We start from the raw sequence: 20582 nt of genomic DNA, 5'->3' as shown, positions 1-20582 counted from the left end.
AAGAACAGAAAAGGGGGCCACGTGACGATATTACCTCTAAGGCTCAGTCCTCTATACTTAAAGCTACCTCGCTAACGCGGGGAATGCCGAATATATATATATGGTAAAGTGTGTGGAAGAAGAAAGTTAAGAGTAAATGTGAATAAGAGCAAGGTTATTAGGTACAGTAGGGTTGAGGGTCAAGTCAATTGGGAGGTGAGTTTGAATGGAGAAAAACTGGAGGAAGTGAAGTGTTTTAGATATCTGGGAGTGGATTTGGCAGCGGATGGAACCATGGAAGGGGAAGTGAATCCAGTTTGTATAGACCTTCACTAATATTCAAATTTCTTTGTTTATTTAATAACAGATGATTCGGTGATATTTCTCTTGGTCAAGAAGTTACAGTTAATAACTTAATTAGCGTTACTCCAGTCAGTACAATGGTCATCATATTTAACATGATTAAACAAAGCATTAAATTTTTGTCCTGTTCTTATACTATATTCATGTTGCTTACGACTGACATAAAGATCTTTACCAGTCTGCTCAATATAAAACATATCACAGCTTTTACAAAATATTCCGTAAACACAGCCCGCAAAATTTTCTGGAGAGTTTTTTATCAAAATTTTCTTAATGATATTGCTAATGTTGAAGACTACATTTACATTAAAGGATTTAAGCAACTTGGGGAGAAACATAAGATTATCACTAAATGGCAGAACTAAAAGGTTCTCGGTATCATGAAGAGGTTTGCTGTTAATTATATAAGATGATTTCTTTGCCAAGTGAAGAAATTCATCAAAAAAGATCGAGGATATTTTCACCTGGATTCAATAGAATATATCTTCTCAAACTCATCATCAATCAACTCTGGACTGCATATGCGTAATGACCTAAGAAACATTAACTGGAATGATGATTGTATAACTGTCATGTTGAACTCATTAATAATGAATATAAGAACAAACATTCGTAGGTTTTCTGTATATGCTAAACTTAAACATGTTTCTAACCTTGCACATCATGCTATCTTATGATGGTAACATACACTAATTTTCTACCTTTACAATAAATTTGATAGAAGGTACTAAATTTTTAAGTAAAGGGAGAAATATCTGCAAATTCTCTTTTGTTGGCTATTCCATTCTCCTTGCTTCCATTACCTATCAGTCACACCATTTCAGCGTTAGCTCATAATTGGTAAGTGAAGTAAACATGGCTGGGGAAGACTCGCACTGACACGGCCCTTTGTGTGGCAGCTTCGCTTTCTCATCCACAACTCTCAAACTGTTGCTGGAACTTACCCATAAAGCAGGTGGTTAGGTCGTGTCAGGTCTTCCAGAGTTACGTAGTCATATTTACAGGACTCCTCAGACTCCAATTCAAAGTACACCCAGCGTAACAAGGTCTTGACGCCAGCCGGCAGCTCCACCCGCCATCCACAGTCCATATTAGCAGAGTAATGACCACTGACGACCACGGCCAGAGAGCCGCTCTCCTCACGCTCCACTGACGGTGTGGGAGATAGAGAAGGTGTTATCAACTCAGTAAAGCATTTAACACAATTTATACCATTATAGTAGTAAAGTGTCTGTTATAACGGCAGGATCAACAAAGTGGTAATCTATACTACTCTGGTCAGGTCAGACCAATGATCCACGAGATACCTCGTTACACCTCGTGACCTGAGCAGCCACGGAAAACCTCTACCCACACGGGTCGTAGCGAGCAACCAACAAATCCCCCAACGCTACACTGAAGTTGACATATCCTTAACACGAACCTGACACAGGAAATAAATAATAATGATTACGTGTCGACGAGAAAGATCCAAACCCGTTTCTCCCGCGTGGCAGGCTGACACGCTGACCAATGGACCAAGAGGCAGCAAAAGCTCTCCATCCCAGATAAACTAAAGATCCATGATATCTACTGTCTCATCTCAGGAAAACCTAACCTCAAAGATCAGTCCTCTAAGATTACACTATATCTTCAACATATGCTGAACACATGTAACGGAAAATAACGATTATAATGAACTCTGAGGATTAGAATTCCAATCCTACTGCTGCCAGGCCAGTACTCCAATGGTTGGCGTGTCGATCAGCCACGCTTTAGGACAGGGTTTCGAATCCCCGCCGTCCATAGTAAATCATCATCTATTCCATGCATCCAGCGTATTTCAAAGATATAGAAGCATTACGATTGATTTGAGTGATGTATTCAATGCTAACAATGACCCTTCCGGGCGTAGGCTTTCCCTAACCTCTCAGATCACGAGATGTGACGAGGAATTTCATGAACCGTTGGCTGGTCTGAGATAGATAGCTTTTGTCGCCTCATGTTGCAATGATCAGTGTACTGGCGTGCCACGCGGAAAGACTGGGGTTCGAATCCTTCGCGTCCAGAGGAATAGTCAAAGAAACAGAAGGGTTTATATGCGGCATTTATGGGAAGTCTTCAGAATACATGATGTAGGTTGAAAACTGCTCGCAGTAGAGATACTTATATCAAGCGTTACACGCTTGATATAAGTAGGAGGAGAGGAGAGTGAGGGTTTCCAAGTGAAGGTTTGTCTGCGGCAGGGATGTGTGATGTCAACAAAGTTGTTTAAATTGCATATGGATTGGATGGGGAGAGTAGTCTTGGAGAGAGGGGGAACTTTGCAGTCTGTAAAGGATGGGGGGAGGGGGGGTTAGCACTGAGGGCAGTTTTGAGTGAGAAACTGAAGTTGAGGCAAGAAGAATATATGGAAGGGAGGAGTTGCCAGTGGATGTGAATGAAAGTTAGGTTGTTAAGTCTAGCAGGGTAGAGAGACTGGTTAGTTGGGGTGAGTATGATTGGAGAAAAAATTTTGAATTGTTTTGATGCGTGGGAGTGGACATAACAGAGAATGGAACCATAAAAGCGAAAGTGAATCATATTGTGAGTGAGGGAACGAAGTTTTAGAAGCATTGAATAATTTGTGCAAAGAGATATCTTTATGTGGGAGGGCGATAAAGGTCATGTTTAAGGGTATTATAGTCCCAACAATGTTGTAAGGATGTGAGGATTAAGCTACAGATCAAGATGTGCGGAGAAGGGTAGATTTGTTGTAAATAAAAACTTTGAGGACAACATGTGGTGTGAGGTGGTTTGATCGAGTAAATAATGAAAGGGTAAGAGAGATGTGTAATAATAAGGAGTGTGGTTGAGAGAGCAGAAGAGGGTGTTGAAATGGTTTGGTTACATGGAAAGAATAAGTGAGGAAAGATTAACTAATAGGATATATGTGACAGAAGTGGGGGGGGGGGCAAGGAGAAGAGGGGGGACCAAACTGGGAATGGAAGGATGGAGTGAAAAAGATTTTGAATGATCGGGGCCTGATCATGCAGGAGGGTTTAAAGGTGTGCAAGTTGTGGAGTGAGGAAGAATGATGTATCACACAGGAGCTTCCGAATTACGACCGATGCAACTTACGACCATCCGTACATACGACCGGAAAAGATATAGATTAAAAAAATATACGCAAATACATAAATTACGCGTGGTCGTACGTCCGCCAGAGCTAACGGCTGCGTGCGTACGATAGTGAATGTCAGACGATCCTTAAATTGTGTTCATCACAGCATCTCTCTCAGTTCTCGCTCCCAGTAACCACTAAGCGCGCGTTATTCAAGTGAATCTAACAAATTTTCGTGCTAGATTAAACCATTTTTGTATTAAACACTAAAAAGATGACGAAAAAGAGGAAAAACCCATCACATATTGATGCATCTGGCAAGAAGCTGAGAAATACGCTCGAATGGAATTATAAATGAAGGTAATCACCCAGTATGAAGGAAGAAAAAAGTTAATGTGATTCCACGTGATCTACAGTTCTCCCATTCGTCGGTCTCCACAGTTTTAATAGACAAAGAAACAAATGCGTTAAGCAGTGAAAGGTTTGGCAAGTATGAAGAATACGATAATAACAAAGGAACGACAAAGGCCAATCCATGAAATGAAGAGTCGTTGATGCTGTGGATGGAAGATCATATTCAAAAACGTGTACCATTAAGCTTACTAACAATTCAAGCGAAGGCTAGAATTCTTTTTGAGGCTTTCAAGGAGTGAGCGGGAGAGCAGTACATCGAGAACTTAACAGCAAGTTTTGGTTGGTTCAATAGATTCAAAAGAAGATATAACTTGCACAACGTTCGAGTCACAAGTGAAGCAGCAAGTGCTGACCAAGGAGATGCCGAAAAGTTAATTGAACCTTTGGATAAATCAATCCGTAAACTAAAGAAGATTATATAAAAGGTAAACTAGAGAATCATATAATAAAGCTGGTTGGTAAAAAACGAGATAATCATGATAGAAATTGAGTAGGATAAAAGAATGCTGCATAGGTACAAGAATCCTATATTACATGATGACATACGTCCGAATTAGATCCTTAGATCCATTTCGAGATCCAAACCTGGGGATAGGGGATAAAGAATACTTCCCACGTATTCCCTGCGTGTCGTAGAAGGCGACTAAAAGGGGAGGGAGCGGGTGGCTGCAAATCCTCCCTTCTCGTTTCTTTTTTAGCTTTCCAAAAGAAGGAAAAGAGAAGGGGGCCAGGTAAAGATATTCCCTCAAAAGCCCAGTCCTCTCTTCTTAACGCTACCCCGCTAACGCGGGAAATGGCGAATAATATGAAAGATATATATACATTATTATTCATTTATCTTGCTTTATCTCTGTCTCCCGCGTTACCGAGGTAGCGCAAGGAAACAGACGAAAGAATGGCCCAACCCACCCACATACACATGTATATACATACACGTCCACACACGCAAATATACATACCTATACATCTCAATGTATACATATATATATATATATATATATATATATATATATATATATATATATATATATATATATATATACATATATATATATATATATATATATATATATATATATATATATATATATATATATATATATATATATATATATATACACACAGAGACATATACATATATACACATGTACATAATTCATACTGTCTGCCTTTATCTATTCCCATCGCCACCTGGCCACACATGGAAAAACAACCCCTCCCCCCTCATGTGTACGAGGTAGCGTTAGGAAAAGACAACAAAGGCCCAATTTGTTCACACTCAGTCTCTAGATGTCAAGTAATAATGCACCGAAACCACAACTCCCTTTCCACATCCAGGCCCCACAGAACTTTCTATGGTTTATCCCAGACGCTTCACATGCCCTGGTTCAATCCATTGACAGCACATCGCCCCCGGTATACCATATTGTTCCAATTCACTCTATTCCTTACACACCTTTCACCCTCCTGCATGGTCAGGCCCCGATCACTCAAAAATCTTTTTCACTCCATCTTTCCACCTCCAATTTGGTCTCCCACTTCTCCTCGATCCCTCCACCTCTGACGCATATATCCTCTTGGTCAATCTTTCCTCACTCATTCTCTCCATGGGACCAAACCATTTCAAAACAACCTCTTCTGCTCTTTCAACCACACTCTTTTTATTTCCACATATCTCTCTTACCCTATTATTACTTCCTCGATCAATCCACCTCACACCACATATTGTCCTCAAACATCTCATTTCCAGCACATCCACCTTCCTGCGTACAACTCTATCCATAGCCCACGCCTCGCAACCATACAACATTTTGGAACCACTATTCCTTCAAACATAGCCATTTTTTCTTTCCGAGATAATGTACTCGACTTCCAAACATTCTTCAAGGCTCCCAGAATTTTCGCCCCCTCCCCCACCCTATCATTCATTTCCGCTTCCATGGTTCCATCCGCTGCCAGATCCACTCCCAGATATCTAAGACAATTTACTTCCTACAGTTTTTCTCCATTCAAACTTACCTCCCAATTGACTTGACCCTCAACTCGAGGGTACCTAATAACCTTGCTCTTCTTCACATTTACTCTCAACTTTCTTCTTTCACACACTTTACCAAACTCAGTCACCAGCTTCTGCAGTTTCTCACATGAATCAGCCACCAGCGTGGTATCTTCAGCGAAAACAAGTGACTCACTTTCCAGGCTCTCTCATCCACAACAGACTGCATACTTGCCCCTCTCCAAAACTCTAGCATTCACCTCCCTAACAACCCCATCCGTAAACAAATTAAACAACCATGGAGACATCACACACCACTGCCGCAAACCTACATTCACTGAGAAACAATCACTTTCCTCTCTTACTACACCTACACACGACTTACATCCCCGATAAAAACATTTCACTGCTTCTAACAACTTCCCTCCCACACCATATATTCTTAATACCTTCCACAGAGCATCTCTATCAACTCTATCATATGCCTTCTCCAGATCCATAAATGCTACATACAAATCCATTTGCTTTCTAAGTATTTCTCACATACATTCTTCAAAGCAAACACCTGATCCACACATCCTCTACCACTTCTGAAACCACACTGCTCTTCCCCAATCTGATGCTCTGTACATGCCTTCACCCTCTCAATCAATACCCTCCCATATAATTTACCAGGAATACTCAACAAACTTATACCTATGTAATTTGAGCACTCACTCTTATCCCCTTTGCCTTTGTACATTGGCACTATGCAAGCATTCCGCCAATCCTCAGGCACCTTATCATGAATCATAAATACATTAAATAACCTTACCAACCAGTCAACAATACAGTCACCCCCTTTTTTTAATAAAATCCACTGCAATACCATCCAAACCTGCTGCCTTGACGGCTTTCATCTTCCTCAAAGCTTTTACTACCTCTTCTCTGCTTAACAAATCATTTTACCTAACCCTTTCACTTTGCACACCACCTCCACCAAAGCCCCCTATATCTGCCACTCTAATGTCAGACACATTCAACAAACCTTCAACATACTCACTCCATCTCCTTCTCACATCACCAAAACTTGTTATATATATATATATATATATATATAGTATATATATATATATATATATATATATATATATATATATATATATATATATATATATATATATATATATATATATATATATATCTTTTCTTTTCTTTCTTTTAAACTATTCGCCATTTCCCGCGTTAGCGAGGTAGCGTTAAGGACAGAGGACTGGGCCTTTTTTGGAATTTCCTCACCCTGCACCCTCTGTTCCTTCTTTTGGAAAATTAAAAAAAAAAAAAAAAAACGAGAGGGGAGGATTTCCAGCCCCCCGTTCCCTCCTTCCCTCCCCTTTTAGTCGCCTTCTAAGACACGCAGGGAATACGTGGGAAGTATTCTTAATCCCCTATCCCCAGGTTTGGATCTCGAAATGGATCTAAGGATCTAATTCGGACGTATGTCATCATGTAATATAGGATTCTTGTACCTATGCAGCATTCTTTTATCCTACTCAATTTCTATCATGATTATCCCTTTTTTTACCAACCAGCTTTATTATATGATTCTCTAGTTTACCTTTTATATAATCTTCTTTAGTTTACGGATTGATTTATCCAAAGGTTCAATTAACTTTTCGGCATCTCCTTGGTCAGCACTTGCTGCTTCACTTGTGACTCGAACGTTGTGCAAGTTATATCTTCTTTTGAATCTATTGAACCAACCAAAACTTGCTGTTAAGTTCTCGATGTACTGCTCTCCCGCTCACTCCTTGAAAGCCTCAAAAAGAATTCTAGCCTTCGCTTGAATTGTTAGTAAGCTTAATGGTACACGTTTTTGAACATGATCTTCCATCCACAGCATCAACGACTCTTCATTTCATGGATTGGCCTTTGTCGTTCCTTTGTTATTATCGTATTCTTCATACTTGCCAAACCTTTCACTGCTTAACGCATTTGTTTCTTTGTCTATTAAAACTGTGGAGACCGACGAATGGGAGAACTGTAGATCACGTGGAATCACATTAACTTTTTTCTTCCTTCATACTGGGTATTTACCTTCATTTATAATTCCATTCGAGCGTATTTCTCAGCTTGTATATATATATATATATATATATATATATATATATATATATATATATATATATATATATATATATATATATATATATATTTATATATATATATATATATATATATATATATATATATATATATATATATATATATATATATATATATATATATATATATATATATATATATATATATATATATATATGTAGAGCAAGGGAAGGAGTAGCAGTACTCCTGAAACAGGAGTTCTGGGGGTATGTGATAGAATGTAAGAAAGTAAATTCTCGATTAATATGGGTAAAACTGAAAGTTGATGGAGAGAGATGGGTGATTATTTGTGCATATGCACTTGGGCATGAGAAGAAAAATCATGAGAGGCAAGTGTTTTGGGAGCAGGTGAATGAGTGTGCTAGTGGTTTTGATGCACGAGACCGGGTTATAGCGATGGGTGATTTGAATGCAAAGGTGAATAATGTGGCAGTTGAGGGAATAATTGGTATACATGGGGTGTTCAGTGTTGTAAATGGAAATGGTGAAGAGCTTGTAGATTTATGTGCTGAAAAAGGACTGGTGATTGGGAATACCTGGTTTAAAAAGCGAGATATACATAAGTATACGTATGTAAGTAGGACAAGGGAGCAAATGGGAACTTCAGTGAAGGGCGCAAATGGGGAGGTGATAACAAGTAGTGGTGATGTGAGAAGGAGATGGAGTGAGTATTTTGAAGGTTTGTTGAATGTGTTTGATGATAGAGTGGCAGATATAGGGTGTTTTGGTCGAGGTGGTGTGCAAAGTGAGAGGGTTAGGGAAAATGATTTGGTAAACAGAGAAGAGGTAGTAAAAGCTTTGCGGAAGATGAAAGGCGGCAAGGCAGCAGGTTTGGATGGTATTGCAGTGGAAATTATTAGAAATGGGGGTGACTGTATTATTGACTGGTTGGTAAGGTTATTTAATGTATGTATGACTCATGGTGAGGTGCCTGAGGATTGGCGGAATGCCTGCATAGTGCCATTGTACAAAGGCAAAGGGGATAAGAGTGAGTGCTCAAATTGCAGAGGTATAAGTTTGTTGAGTATTCCTGGTAAATTATATGGGAGGGTATTGATTGAGAGGGTGAAGGCATGTACAGAGCATCAGATTGGGGAAGAGCAGTGTGGTTTCAGAAGTGGTAGAGGATGTGTGGATCAGGTGTTTGCTTTGAAGAATGTATGTGAGAAATACTTAGAAAAGCAAATGGATTTGTTTGTAGCATTTATGGATCTGGAGAAGGCATATGATAGAGTTGAGAGAGATGCTCTGTGGAAGGTATTAAGAATATATGGTGTGGGAGGCAAGTTGTTAGGAGCAGTGAGAAGTTTTTATCGAGGGTGTAAGGCATGAGAGAGCTTGGGAAGTGAGTCAGTTGTTGTTAGCTGATGATACAGCGCTGGTGGCTGATTCATATGAGAAACTGCAGAAGCTGGTGACTGAGTTTGGTAAAGTGTGTGAAAGAAGAAAGTTAAGAGTAAATGTGAATAAGAGCAAGGTAATTAGGTACAGTAGGGTTGAGGGTCAAGTCAATTGGGAGGTGAGTTTGAATGGAGAAAAACTGGAGGAAGTAAAGTGTTTTAGATATTTGGGATTGGATCTGGCAGCGGATGGAACCATGGAAGCGGAAGTGGATCATCGGGTGGGGGAGGGGGCTAAAATCCTGTGAGCCTTGAAGAATGTGTGGAAGTCGAGAACATTATCTCGGAAAGCAAAAATGGGTATGTTTGAAGGAATAGTGGTTCCAACAATGCTGTATGATTGCGAGGCGTGGGCTATGGATAGAGTTGTGCGCAGGAGGATGGATGTGATGGAAATGAGATGTTTGAGGACAATGTGTGGTGTGAGGTGGTTTGATCGAGTAAGTAACGTAAGAGTAAGAGAGATGTGTGGAAATAAAAAGAGCGTGGTTGAGAGAGCAGAAGAGGGTGTTTTGAAATGGTTTGGGCATGTGGAGAGAATGAGTGAGGAAAGATTGACCAAGAAGATATAAGTGTCGGAGGTGGAGGGAACGAGGAGAAGTGGGAGACCAAATTGGAGGTGGAAAGATGGAGTGAAAAAGATTTTGTGTGATCGGGGCCTGAACATGCAGGAGGGTGAAAGGAGGGCAAGGAATAGAGTGAATTGGATCGATGTGGTATACCGGGCTTGACATGCTGTCAGTGGATTGAATCAGGGCATGTGAAGCGTCTGGGGTAAACCATGGAAAGCTGTGTAGGTATGTATATTTGCGTGTGTGGACGTATGTATATACATGTGTATGGGGTGGGTTGGGCCATTTCTTTCGACTGTTTGCTTGCGCTACCTCGCAAACGCGGGAGACAGCAACAAACCAAAAAAAAAAAAAAAAAATTGTATATGTATATATATATATATATATATATATATATATATATATATATATATATATATATATATATAATTATATAATTATATATATATATATTTTTTTTTTTTTTTTATTATACTTTGTCGCTGTCTCCCGCGTTTGCGAGGTAGCGCAAGGAAACAGACGAAAGAAATGGCCCCACCCCCCCCCCCCATACACATGTATATACATACGTCCACACACGCAAATATACATACCTACACAGCTTTCCATGGTTTACCCCAGACGCTTCACATGCCTTGATTCAATCCACTGACAGCACGTCAACCCCGGTATACCACATCGCTCCAATTCACTCTATTCCTTGCCCTCCTTTCACCCTCCTGCATGTTCAGGCCCCGATCACACAAAATCTTTTTCACTCCATCTTTCCACCTCCAATTTGGTCTCCACCTCTTCTCCTCGTTCCCTCCGCCTCCGACACATATATCCTCTTGGTCAATCTTTCCTCACTCATTCTCTCCATGTGCCCAAACCACTTCAAAACACCCTCTTCTGCTCTCTCAACCACGCTCTTTTTATTTCCACACATCTCTCTTACCCTTACGTTACTCACTCGATCAAACCACCTCACACCACACATTGTCCTCAAACATCTCATTTCCAGCACATCCATCCTCCTGCGCACAACTCTATCCATAGCCCACGCCTCGCAACCATACAACATTGTTGGAACCACTATTCCTTCAAACATACCCATTTTTGCTTTCCGAGATAATGTTCTCGACTTCCACACATTCTCCAAGGCCCCCAGAATTTTCGCCCCCTCCCCCACCCTATGATCCACTTCCGCTTCCATGGTTCCATCCGCTGCCAGATCCACTCCCAGATATCTGAAACACTTCACTTCCTCCAGTTTTTCTCCATTCAAACTCACCTCCCAAATGACTTGACCCTCAACCCTACTGTACCTAATAACCTTGCTCTTATTCACATTTACTCTTAACTTTCTTCTTCCACACACTTTACCAAACTGTCACCAGCTTCTGCAGTTTCTCACATGAATCAGCCACCAGCGCTGTATCATCAGCGAACAACAACTGACTCACTTCCCAAGCTCTCTCATCCCCAACAGACTTCATACTTGCCCCTCTTTCCAAAACTCTTGCATTTACCTCCCTAACAACCCCATCCATAAACAAATTAAACAACCATGGAGACATCACACACCCCTGCCGCAAACCTACATTCACTGAGAACCAATCACTTTCCTCTCTTCCTACACGTACACATGCCTTACATCCCCGATAAAAATTTTTCACTGCTTCTAACAACTTTCCTCCCACACCATATATTCTTAATACCTTCCACAGAGCATCTCTATCAACTCTATCATATGCCTTCTCCAGATCCATAAATGCTACATACAAATCCATTTGCTTTTCTAAATATTTCTCACATACATTCTTCAAAGCAAACACCTGATCCACACATCCTCTACCACTTCTGAAACCACACTGCTCTTCCCCAATCTGATGCTCTGTACATGCCTTCACCCTCTCAATCAATACCCTCCCATATAATTTACCAGGAATACTCAACAAACTTATACCTCTGTAATTTGAGCACTCACTCTTATCCCCTTTGCCTTTGTACAATGGCACTATGCACGCATTCCGCCAATCCTCAGGCACCTCACCATGAGTCATACATACATTAAATAACCTTACCAACCAGTCAATAATACAGTCACCCCCTTTTTTAATTAATTCCACTGCAATACCATCCAAACCTGCTGCCTTGCCGGCTTTCATCTTCCGCAAAGCTTTCACTACCTCTTCTCTGTTTACCAAATCATTTTCCCTAACCCTCTCACTTTGCACACCACCTCGACCAAAACACCCTATATCTGCCACTCTATCATCAAACACATTCAACAAACCTTCAAAATACTCACTCCATCTCCTTCTCACATCACCACTACTTGTTATATATATATATATATATATATATATATATATATATATATATATATATATATATATATATATATATATATATATATATATATATATTGGAAAGGATCACAATTTTGCGCGTGATCAAGATATTCCTATGAGTCTACGTGGAAAATGAAACATGAAAAGTTCCCATGTGCACTTTCGTGTAATAATCACATCATCAGGGGAGACACAAGAGAGAAATATAACAGTCATTTGATATACATCGAAGAGACGAAGCTACGACGCCATTTGGTAAACATGTGATTGTCCAAAACATACAACGAGCGTTCATAAACTTCTCAATTTACAAATCTTATCAACAATAAAGTTATCTAATTTGTACTGACCATTACTAATATCAAGATTATAATTCTTTGTGTATTTAATAATAGAAGATTCAATGACATTTCTCTTGGTAATAGAGTTAGAGTTAACAACTGAGATGGCGTTACTCAGGGGCCCAATTTCATGATCATAGTTTTTAACAGATTAAACAAGGCACTGATTGTTGTACACTATAATTCATGTTTGCTTAAGTCTAAAAGAAAGATCCTTACAGTCTGACCAACATAAAATTTATCACAGTTTCCACAAGGAACTTATAGATGCAACAAAGAGAATTTTTGGTGAATTCCTGATTAGATTTTTTTTTATAGTATTATTGTTTCTAAAAAAGGAAATTTAAAATTTAAGGATTTAAGCAACATGGGAAGCAAAGTGAAATTACATTAAAAGGGAGAACAAAAAGATTTTGGTGTCAATGGGAGGTTTGGGCTCAACTAGAAAAAATGATTTCTTTGCATACTTAAGGGGATTTATCAATGAAGATTCTAGGGTATAACTTAGATCCCAAAAGAATATATCTTTTCAAAGGAACCTGGATGTTTTGGCTCTCAGTGAAACGAAGCTCAAGGGTAAAGGGGAAGAGTGGTTGGGAATGTTTTTGGGAGGGGAAGTCAGGCGTTAGTGAGAGGACAAGAGCAAGGGAAGGAGTGCAGAAACTCCTGAAACAGGAGTTGTGGGAGTATGTGATAGAATGTAAGAAAGTAAATTCTCGATTAATATGGGTAAAACTGAAAGTGAGGGAAGAGATGGGTGATTATTGGTGCATATGTACCGGGCATGAGAAGAAAGACATGAGAGGCAAGGTGTTTTGGGAGCAGCTGATTGAGTGTGTCAGTGGTTTTGATCACGAAAACCGGGTTATGTGATGGGTGATTTGAATGCAAAGGTGAGTAATGGGGCATTGGGAGGGAAAAATTTGGGTATACATGGGGTGTTCATCGTTGTAAATGGAAATGGTGAAGCTTGTAGATTTATGTGCTGAAAAAGGACTGGTGTTTGGGGAAATACCTGGTTTAAAAAGCGAGATATACTAAGTATACGTATGTAAGTAGGAGATTGGGCCCAGAGAGCGTTATTGGATTACGTGTTAATTGACAGGCGCGCGAAAGAGAGACTTTTGGATGTTAATGTGCTGAGAGGTGCAACTGGAGGGATGTCTGATTATTATCTTGGGGAAAGGCTATGGGAAGATTTGTATGGGTTTTCAAAAAAAGAAAAAGTGAATGTTGGGGTGAAGAGGGTTGGGGGAGTAAGTGAGCTTGGGAAGGAGATTGTGTGAGGAGTTCCAGGAGAGGACTGAGTACAGAATGGAAAAAAGGTGAAAAACAATGGAAGTAAGGGGAGTGGGGGAGGAATGGGACGTATTTTAGGAATCAGTGAAGGATTGCGCAAAAGATGCTTGTGCATGAGAAGAGTGGGAGGGGGGGTTGATTAGAAAGGGTAGTGGTGGTGGGATAAGAAGTAAGTAATTAGTGAAAGAGAAGAGAGAGGGCATTTGGACGATTTTTGCAGGGAAAAAATGCAATTGAGTGGGAGATGTATAAAAGAAAGAGACAGGAGGTCAAGAGAAAGGTGCAAGAGGTGAAAAAGAGGCAAATGAGAGTTGGGGTGAGAGAGTATCATTAAATTTTAGGGAGAATAAAAAGATGTTCTGGAAGGAGGAAAGTAAAGTGCGTAAGACAAGGGAGAAAATGGGAACTTCAGTGAAAGGCGCAAATGGGGAGGTGATAACCAAGTAGTGGTGATGTGAGAAGGAGATGGAGTGAGTATTTTGAAGGTTTGTTGAATGTGTTTGATGATAGAGTGGCAGATATAGGGTGTTTTGGTCGAGGTGGTGTGCAAGGTGAGAGGGTTAGGGAAAATGTTTTGGTAAACAGAGAAGAGGTAGTAAAAGCTTTGCGGAAGATGAAACCCGGCAAGGCAGCAGGTTTGGATGGTATTGCAGTGGAATTTTTTAAAAAGGGGTGACTGATTGTTGACTGGTTGGTAAGGTTATTTAATGAGTATGACTCATGGTAGGTGCCTGAAGATTTGCCTTTGTACAAAGGCAAAGGGGATAAGAGTGAGTGCTCAAATTACAGAGGTATAAATTTGTTGAGTATTCCTGGTAAATTATATGGGAGGGTATTGATTGAGACTCATGGTGAGGTGCCTGAGGGAGACCAAATTGGAGGTGAAAAGATGGAGTGAAAAAGATTTTGAGTGATCGGGGTCTGAACATGCAGGAGGGTGAAAGGCGGGCAAGGAATAGAGTGAATTGTATCGATGTGGTATACTGGGTGGACGTGCTGTCAATGGTTTTAATCAGGGCATGTGAAGCGTCTGGGGTAAACCATGGAAAGTTCCGTGTGCCTGGATGTGGAAAGGGAGGTGTGGTTTCGGGTATTATTGCATGACAGCTAGAGATGAGTGTCTTTTCTTAGCGCTACCTCGCACACATGAGGGTGAGGGGGGTGTTATTCCATGTGTGGCGAGGTTTGGGGATGGGAATGAAAAAAGGCAGACAGTGTGAATTGTGTGCATGTGTATATATGTTGTCTGTGTGTTTATATATATGTGTACATTGAGATGTATGGTATCTATATTTGCGTGTGTGGACGTGTATGTATATACATGTGTATGGGGGTGGGTTAGGCCCTTTTTTTCCTATATATATATAGCCCGGGAGCTGGGAAACCCTCTCCGCATTGTATTCAAACTTTCTAAAAGATGAAGCAGAAGCAGTCAGCAGGTAGTGCTCATCCTCCTCGAAGGCTCAGATTGGGGTCAAAAAGTGTGTGGATGTAAACAAGATGAGAAAAAAGGAGAGATTTTGGTAGTATGTTTGAGGAAAGGAACCTGGATGTTTTTCGTTTGAGTGAAACGAAGCTCAAGGGCAAAGGGGAAGAGTGGTTTGGGAATGTCAGGGGTTAGTGGGGAGGACAAGAACAAGGGAAGGATAGCACTACTCCTGAAACAGGAGGGGGTTTGGGGTAATGTGATAGAGTGTAGGAAAGTAAACTCTAGATTGATATGGGTAAAACTCAGAGTGGATGGAGAGAGAGAGGGGTGATTATTGGTGCATATGTACCTGGGCATGAGAAGAAAGATCATGAGAGGCAAGGTGTTTTGGGAGCAGCTGATTGAGTGTGTCAGTGGTTTTGATGCACGAGACCGGGTTATAGTGATGGGTGATTTGAATGCAAAGGTGAGTAATGTGGCAGTTGAGGGAATAATTGGTATACATGGGGTGTTCATCGTTGTAAATGGAAATGGTGAAGAGCTTGTAGATTTATGTGCTGAAAAAGGACTGGTGATTGGGAATACCTGGTTTAAAAAGCGAGATATACATAAGTATACGTATGTAAGTAGGAGAGATGGCCAGAGAGCGTTATTGGATTACGTGTTAATTGACAGGCGCGCGAAAGAGAGACTTTTGGATGTTAATGTGCTGAGAGGTGCAACTGGAGGGATGTCTGATTATTATCTTGTGGAGGCTATGGTGAAGATTTGTATGGGTTTTCAGAAAAGAAGAGTGAATGTTGGGGTGAAGAGGGTGGTGAGAGTAAGTGAGCTTGGGAAGGAGACTTGTGTGAGGGAGTACCAGGAGAGACTGAGTACAGAATGGAAAAAGGTGAGAACAATGGAAGTAAGGGGAGTGGGGGAGGAATGGGACGTATTTAGGAATCAGTGAAGGATTGCGCAAAAGATGCTTGTGGCATGAGAAGAGTGGGAGGTGGGTTGATTAGAAAGGGTAGTGAGTGGTGGGATGAAGAAGTAAGATTATTAGTGAAAGAGAAGAGAGAGGCATTTGGACGATTTTTGCAGGGAAAAAATGCAATTGAGTGGGAGATGTATAAAAGAAAGAGACAGGAGGTCAAGAGAAAGGTGCAAGAGGTGAAAAAGAGGCAAATGAGAGTTGGGGTGAGAGAGTATCATTAAATTTTAGGGAGAATAAAAAGATGTTCTGGAAGGAGGTAAGTAAAGTGCGTAAGACAAGGGAGAAAATGGGAACTTCAGTGAAAGGCGCAAATGGGGAGGTGATAACAAGTAGTGGTGATGTGAGAAGGAGATGGAGTGAGTATTTTGAAGGTTTGTTGAATGTGTTTGATGATAGAGTGGCAGATATAGGGTGTTTTGGTCGAGGTGGTGTGCAAGGTGAGAGGGTTAGGGAAAATGATTTGGTAAACAGAGAAGAGGTAGTAAAAGCTTTGCGGAAGATGAAAGCCGGCAAGGCAGCAGGTTTGGATGGTATTGCAGTGGAATTTATTAAAAAAGGGGGTGACTGTATTGTTGACTGGTTGGTAAGGTTATTTAATGTATGTATGACTCATGGTGAGGTGCCTGAGGGAGACCAAATTGGAGGTGAAAAGATGGAGTGAAAAAGATTTTGAGTGATCGGGGTCTGAACATGCAGGAGGGTGAAAGGCGGGCAAGGAATAGAGTGAATTGTATCGATGTGGTATACTGGGTGGACGTGCTGTCAATGGATTGAATCAGGGCATGTGAAGCGTCTGGGGTAAACCATGGAAAGTTCCGTGGTGCCTGGATGTGGAAAGGGAGGTGTGGTTTCGGGTATTATTGCATGACAGCTAGAGACTGAGTGTCTTTTCTTAGCGCTACCTCGCACACATGAGGGTGAGGGGGATGTTATTCCATGTGTGGCGAGGTGGCGATGGGAATGAATAAAGGCAGACAGTGTGAATTGTGTGCATGTGTATATATGTATGTCTGTGTGTTTATATATATGTGTACATTGAGATGTATGGGTATCTATATTTGCGTGTGTGGACGTGTATGTATATACATGTGTATGGGGGTGGGTTAGGCCATTTCTTTCCATATATATATATAGCAGGGAGCTGGAAACCCTCTCCGCATTGTATTCAAACTTTCTAAAAGATGAAGCAGAAGCAGTCACGCAGGTAGTGCTCATCCTCCTCGAAGGCTCAGATTCGGGTGTCAAAATGTGTGTGGATGTAAACAAGATGAGAAAAAAGGAGAGATAGGTAGTATGTTTGAGGAAAGGAACCTGGATGTTTTGCGTTTGAGTGAAACGAAGCTCAAGGGCAAAGGGGAAGAGTGGTTTGGGAATGTCAGGGGTTAGTGAGAGGACAAGAACAAGGGAAGGAGTAGCACTACTCCTGAAACAGGAGGGGTTGGAGTATGTGATAGAGTGTAGGAAAGTAAACTCTAGATTGATATGGGTAAAACTCAGAGTGGATGGAGAGAGAGAGGGGTGATTATTGGTGCATATGCAACTGGGCATGAGAAGAAAGATCATGAGAGGCAAGTGTTTTGGGAGCAGCTGAGTGAGTGTGTTAGTAGTTTTGATGCACGAAACCGGGTTATAGTGATGGGTGATTTGAATGCAAAGGTGAATAATGTGGCAGTTGAGGGAATAATTGGTGTACATGGGGTGTTCAGTATTGTAAATGAAAATGGTGAAGAACTTGTAGAGTTATGTACTGAAAAAGGACTGGCGATTGGGAATACCTGGTTTAAAAAGAGAGATATACATAATCATACGTATGTAAGTAGGAGAGATGGCCAGAGACCTTTATTGGATTACGTGTTAATTGAAAGGCGCGCGAAAGAGAGACTTTTGGATGTAAATGTGCTGAGAGGTGCAACTGGAGGGATGTCTGATCATTATCTTCTGGAGCCGACGGTGAAGATTTGTACAGTTTTTAGAAAAGAAGAAAGAATGTTGTGGTGAAAAGAGTGCTGAGAGTAAGTGAGTTTGGGAAGGAAACTTGTGTGAGGAAGTACCACGAGAGACTGAGTACAGAATGGAAAAAGGTGAGAACAAAGACGTAAGGGGAGTGGGGGAAGAATGGGATGCATTTAGGGAAGCAGTGATGGCTTGCTCAAAAGATGCTTGTGGCATGAGAAGCATGGGAGGTGGGCAGAATAGAAGGGGTAGTGAGTGGTGGGATGAAGAGATAAGATTATTGGCGAAAAAGAGAGAGGCATTTGGACGATTTTTGCAAGGAAATAATGCAAATGAGTGGGAGATGTATAAAAGAAAGAGGCAGGAGGTCAAGAGAAAGGTGCAAGAGGTGAAAAAGAGGGTAAATGAGAGTTGGGGTGAGAGAGTATCATTAAATTTTAGGGAGAATAAAAAGATGTTTCGGAAGGATGCAAATAAAGTGAGTAAGACACGGGAACAAATGGGAACTTCAGTGAAGGGTGCTAATGGGGAGGTGATAACAAGTAAGTGCGATGTGAGGAGATGAAGTGAATATTTTAAAGGTTTGTTGAATGTGTTTGATGATAGAGTGGCAGAGATAGCGTGTTATGGTCAAGGTGGTGTGCAAAGTGAGAGGGTTAGGGAAAATGATTTGGTAAACAGAGAAGAGGTAGTAAAAGCTTTGCGGACGATGAAAGCCGGCAAGGCAGAGGGTTTGGTTGGTATTACAGTGGAATTTGTTAAAAAAGGGGGTGACTGTACTGTTGACTGGTTGGTAAGGTTATTTAATGTATGTATGACTCATGGTGAGGTGCCTGAGGATTGACGGAATGCTTCCATAGTGCCATTGTACAAAGGCAAAGGGGATAAAAGTGAGTGCTTAAGTTACAGAGGTATAAGTTTGTTGAGTATTCCTAGGAAATTATATGGGAAGGTATTGACTGAGAGGGTGAAGGCATGTACAGAGCATCAGATTGGGGAAGATCAGTGTGGTTTCAGAAGTGGTAGAGGATGTGTGGACCAGGTGTTTGCTTTGAAGAATGTATGTGAGAAATACTTAGAAGAGCAAATGAATTTTTATGTAGCATTTATGGATCTGGAGAAGGCATATGATAGAGTTGATAGAGATGCTCTGTGAAAGGCAAGTTGTTAGAAGCAGTGAAAAGTTTTGAATCGAGGATGTAAGGCATGTGTACGTGTAGGAAGAGAGGAAAGTGAATGTATCTCAGTGAATGTAGGTTTGCGGCAGGGGTGTGTGATGTCTCCATGTTTGTTTGATTTATTTATGGATGGGGTTGTTAGGGAGGTGAATGCAAGAGTTTTGGAAAGAGGGGCAAGTATGAAGTCTGTTGTGGATGAGAGAGCCTGGGAACTAAGTTGTTGTTTTCTGATGATACAGCGCTGGTGGCTGATTCTGGTGAGAAACTGCAGAAGCTGGTGACTGAGTTTGGTAATGTGTGTGAAAGAAGAAAGCTGAGAGTAAATGTAAATAAGAGCAAGGTAATTAAGTACAGTAGCGTTGAGGGACAAATCAACTGGGAGGTAAGTTTGAATGGAGACAAAATGGAGGAAGTGAAGAGTTTTAGGTATCTGGAAGTAGATTTGGCAGCGGATGGAACCATGGAATCGGAAGTGAGTCACAGGGTGGGGGAGGGGGAGAAGGTTCTGGGAGCGTTGAAAAATGTATGTTTGAAGGAATAGTGGTTCCAACAATGTCATATGGTTGCGAGGCTTCGGCTATAGATAGAGTTATGCGGAGGAGGGTGGATGTGTTGGAAATGAAATGTTTGAGGTCGTTTGATCGAGTAAGTAATGAAAGGGGAAGAGAAATGTGTAGTAATAAAAAGAGTGTGGTTGAGAGAGCAGAAGAGGGTGTTTTGAAATGGTTTGGTCACATGGAGAGAATGAGTGAGGAAAGATTGACAAAGAGGATGTATGTGTCAGAGGTGGAGGGAACGAGGAGAAGTAGGAGACCAAATTGTAGGTGGAAAGATGGGGTGAAAAACAATTTGAGCGATCAGGGCCTGAACATGCATGAGGGTGAAAGGCATGCAAGGAATAGAGTGAATTGGAACAATGTGGTATACCAGGGTCGAAGTGCTTTCAGTGGATTGAACCAGGGCATGTGAAGTGTCTGGGGTAAACCATGGAAAGTTTCGTGGGGCCTGGATGTGGAAAGGGAGCTGTGGTTTCGGTGCATTATACATGCTAGAGTCTCAGTGTGAACGAATGTCCTTTTGTTGTCTTTTCCTAGCGCTTCCTCGCGCGCCTGCGGG

The 20582-nt window shown here is 41.1% G+C and overlaps 1 protein-coding gene across 1 annotated transcript in view; it reads right to left on the bottom strand.

Moving 5' to 3' along the window:
* Positions 1-1266: 1266 nt before the first annotated feature.
* LOC139758855 (uncharacterized) overlaps positions 1267-20582 on the bottom strand; it is a 123994-nt gene continuing 104678 nt past the window's right edge. Inside the window, exon 5 of the mRNA XM_071680718.1 lies at positions 1267-1491. Within this exon, the coding sequence (XP_071536819.1) occupies positions 1283-1491 (209 nt within the window). The 3' untranslated portion in view covers positions 1267-1282. The remainder of the gene's footprint in view (positions 1492-20582) is intronic.

This window comes from Panulirus ornatus, chromosome 31 (assembly GCF_036320965.1).
Source record: "Panulirus ornatus isolate Po-2019 chromosome 31, ASM3632096v1, whole genome shotgun sequence".
In the NCBI taxonomy this organism is placed as follows: Eukaryota; Metazoa; Arthropoda; class Malacostraca; order Decapoda; family Palinuridae; genus Panulirus; species Panulirus ornatus.
This window is presented reverse-complemented; position numbering and strand designations above follow the sequence as displayed.